The 3,582-nt window shown below is 51.1% G+C and overlaps 1 protein-coding gene across 1 annotated transcript; it reads left to right on the forward strand.

Moving 5' to 3' along the window:
- Positions 1-318: 318 nt before the first annotated feature.
- Positions 319-1,242, forward strand: LOC121189385 (coxsackievirus and adenovirus receptor homolog). The gene has a single exon (XM_041049462.1). The coding sequence runs from the start codon at positions 319-321 to the stop codon at positions 1,240-1,242; it is 924 nt and encodes a 307-aa protein (XP_040905396.1).
- Positions 1,243-3,582: the final 2,340 nt, after the last annotated feature.

Below are 3,582 nucleotides of genomic sequence, written 5' to 3' on the forward strand. Positions count from 1 at the left end.
TCGCCTTCCTGAAGGTCATCTGTGGGAAACACGCGTATTTATAAGTTAGGGATCCAATGACGTCACCATGCAACAGCCAATCGCTTTAAACACCATATCGTGGACTTCCGCTTCGACAAAAGCACGCCCACCAAAGAAAAAAAATCCAGGATTTCACACCCTACTGTGAAGCGCTTGACGCTTGGAACATGGAATTCCACAATTTCAACGGTCAAACCCAGCATTTCTATTGGCTCTTGGAATTACTTGTGGGCGTGGCCTTTTCCGACCAAGAAGTATATAAGAAGAAGCGATTCCGGCTGCCAGACAGACACTACCATGTACCGGCTTGCCTTCCAACTTTTGAACATCATGCTGACATCTAAGACGCTTGACATCCACACCAGGAACAACAAGATTGTGGAGACGGCTGAGGGAGAGAATGCGAAGCTCTACTGCGACTTCACCGCTGCCCCGGAGGATGAAGGAAATTTGGAGATCGAATGGAGCGTGAAGTCCGTACGCCACCCACTGGACACGGCAGAGATCATCTTGTATACGGCCGGCCAGATCTACGACCAGCTCTATGAACCTCTAAAGGGCAGAGTCTACTTCCATTCAGTGGACCCTGCGAAAGGAGATGGTGCCATTCATCTTTCACTATTGACTCACAGAGACACCGGCATCTACAAGTGCCAGGTTAAGAAGGCTCCAGGCCTCCGGAGCATCAAGACAGTCCTCAGAGTGCTCAAACGGCCATCAAAGCCCAGGTGTTACTACACTGAAGGGGTCGGAGAGTTTGGCAAGACCAAAGTGCTACACTGCAGATCTCAGGAAGGGGCTGCACCTATCCAGTACCAATGGTCAAGAACACCACCCTTGAAACTGCCCACCTCGGCGGTGATGGATCGGATGGCAGGCACACTCACCTTGCGAGATTCCCGTGAGAGCAACACAGGAACTTACAAGTGCAGTGCAATTAATCGTGTTGGTGGGGAGGAGTGCTTCCTGGAAATGAACCTACCAGATTCTCCATTGGTCGGCATGATTGCTGGAGCTGTAACAGGCAGCCTGATCGGCGTCGTGGTCATCGCTTCCATCACATGCTTCATTGTACGTCAGCGACAGCGTCGGGACCCAGAAACCTCCAACGAGATTGTGGAAGATGCAAGTCCCCCACCACCCCGCAGGAGAAGTCATCCAACATGCCGCAAGGAGGACACAACAACAGTAATTGAGATGTCAAGAGCCACTCCTGTGTAAACACAGTCACCAAGCATTCTGTAAACACAATTAAAGAATAAAGTGTGTGGAAAAAAAAAAAAAATTAAAAGAAAAAAAAAAAATAATAATAATATAATATATAAAAGAAAATAAGCATGAAAAACAGACATCAGTCTCGGGCAGGTGTCTTTGGTACTTACGGCATGGAGGTCCAATTCCAGGAACGTGACCTTACCCACCCTTCACTCCCAACCTCTATCCCCTCAGTATAGCAACTCTCCCGGGCATGTGTCTTTGGTACTTACGGCATGGAGGTCCAATTCCAGGAACGTGACCTTACCCACCCTTCACTCCCAACCTCTATCCCCTCAGTCAAGCAACTCTCCCGGGCATGCGTCTCTTGCACTTACCGCATGGAGGTCCATTTCCTGGAACTTGAACTCACCCGCCCTTCACTCCCAACCTCTATCCCCTCAGTATAGCAACTCTCCTGGGCATGTGTCTTTGGTACTTACCGCATGGAAGCCCATTTCCTGGAACTTGAACTCACCCGCCCTTCACTCCTTACCTCTATCCCCTCGGTCAAGCAGCTGTCCTGGGCATCTGTCTCTTGCACTTACCGCATGGAGGTCCATTTCCTGGAACTTGAACTCACCCGCCCTTCACTCCCAACCTCTATCCCCTTAGTCAAGCAACTGTCCTGGGCATGTGACTTTGGTACTTATCGCATGTTGGTCAATTTCCAGGAACATTAACCTAACGCCCATTCACTCCTAACCTTTTCCCTCTCTCAGGCAACTGTCCTGGTCCTGGGTGCCTCATCCTGGGCATAATATCCTGCCTAAGGCTCCTGGACTTCCAACACCCTCCAGAACCTTGCTCTCCACCGGTACCTGGGTACCCACACTTAAGCACCCCTCCACGGGCTATACCTCTAATCCCAGGCCCCTGGAAGTTCGTGCCCCTGGTACACCTGTGGAACTCTGTGCCCCTGGTACTCCTGTGGAACTTAGTGACCCTGGTACTCCTGTGGAAGTTCATGCCCCTGGTACACCTGTGGAACTTAGTGACCCTGGTACTCCTGTGGAACTTAGTGACCCTGGTACTCCTGTGGAAGTTCATGCCCCTGGTACACCTGTGGAACTTAGTGACCCTGGTACTCCTGTGGAACTTTGTGTCCCTGGTACTCCTGTGGGACTTAGTGACCCTGGTACTCCTGTAGAACTTAGTGTCCCTGGTACTCCTCTGGAACTTTGTGTCCCTGGTACTCCTGTGGGACTTAGTGCCCCTGGACGTTCCTGCCCCTGGTACACCTGTGGAACTTTGTCACCCTGGTACTCCAGATGACTTCCAGAGGTACCATGCTGGAGGCAACTGTACTGGGCATGTCTTCGGTACTTACCCCATGGAGGTCCCATTCCAGGAACGTGAACTGACCCAACGTTCTCCCTAAATTTTTCAACTCTCTCAAGCACCTGTCCTGGGCATCCGTCTGAGGTACTTACCGCATGGAGGTCCAATTCCAGGACAGGTGCTTGACTGAGGGTTAGGGTTAGGAGTGAATGGTGGGTAACACCATTCGCTCCTAAACCTAACCCTCAGTCAAGCACCTGTCCTGAGCATGTGTCTGAGGTACTTACCGCATGAAGGTCCAATTCCAGGAACTTGAAACTTACCCGCCGTTCGCTCCTAAACCTAACCCTCAGTCAAGCACCTGTCCTGGGCATGTGTCTGAGATACTTACCGCATGAAGGTCCAATTCCAGGAACGTGAAACTTACCCGCCGTTCGCTCCTAAACCTAACCCTCAGTCAAGCAACTCTCCTGGGCATGTGTCTGAGATACTTACCGCATGAAGGTCCAATTCCAGGAACGTGAAACTTACCCGCCGTTCGCTCCTAAACCTAACCCTCAGTCAAGCAACTCTCCTGGGCATGTGTCTGAGGTACTTACCGCATGAAGGTCCAATTCCAGGAACTTGAAACTTACCCGCCGTTCGCTCCTAAACCTAACCCTCAGTCAAGCACCTGTCCTGGGCATGTGTCTGAGATACTTACCGCATGAAGGTCCAATTCCAGGAACGTGAAACTTACCCGCCGTTCGCTCCTAAACCTAACCCTCAGTCAAGCAACTCTCCTGGGCATGTGTCTGAGATACTTACCGCATGAAGGTCCAATTCCAGGAACGTGAAACTTACCCGCCGTTCGCTCCTAAACCTAACCCTCAGTCAAGCAACTCTCCTGGGCATGTGTCTGAGGTACTTACCGCATGAAGGTCCAATTCCAGGAATGTGAACTTACCCACCGTTCGCTCCTAAACCTAACCCTCAGTCAAGCACCTGTCCTGGGCATGTGACTTTGGTACTTATCGCATGTTGGTC

Source organism: Toxotes jaculatrix, chromosome 11 (genome assembly GCF_017976425.1).
Source record: "Toxotes jaculatrix isolate fToxJac2 chromosome 11, fToxJac2.pri, whole genome shotgun sequence".
In the NCBI taxonomy this organism is placed as follows: Eukaryota; Metazoa; Chordata; class Actinopteri; family Toxotidae; genus Toxotes; species Toxotes jaculatrix.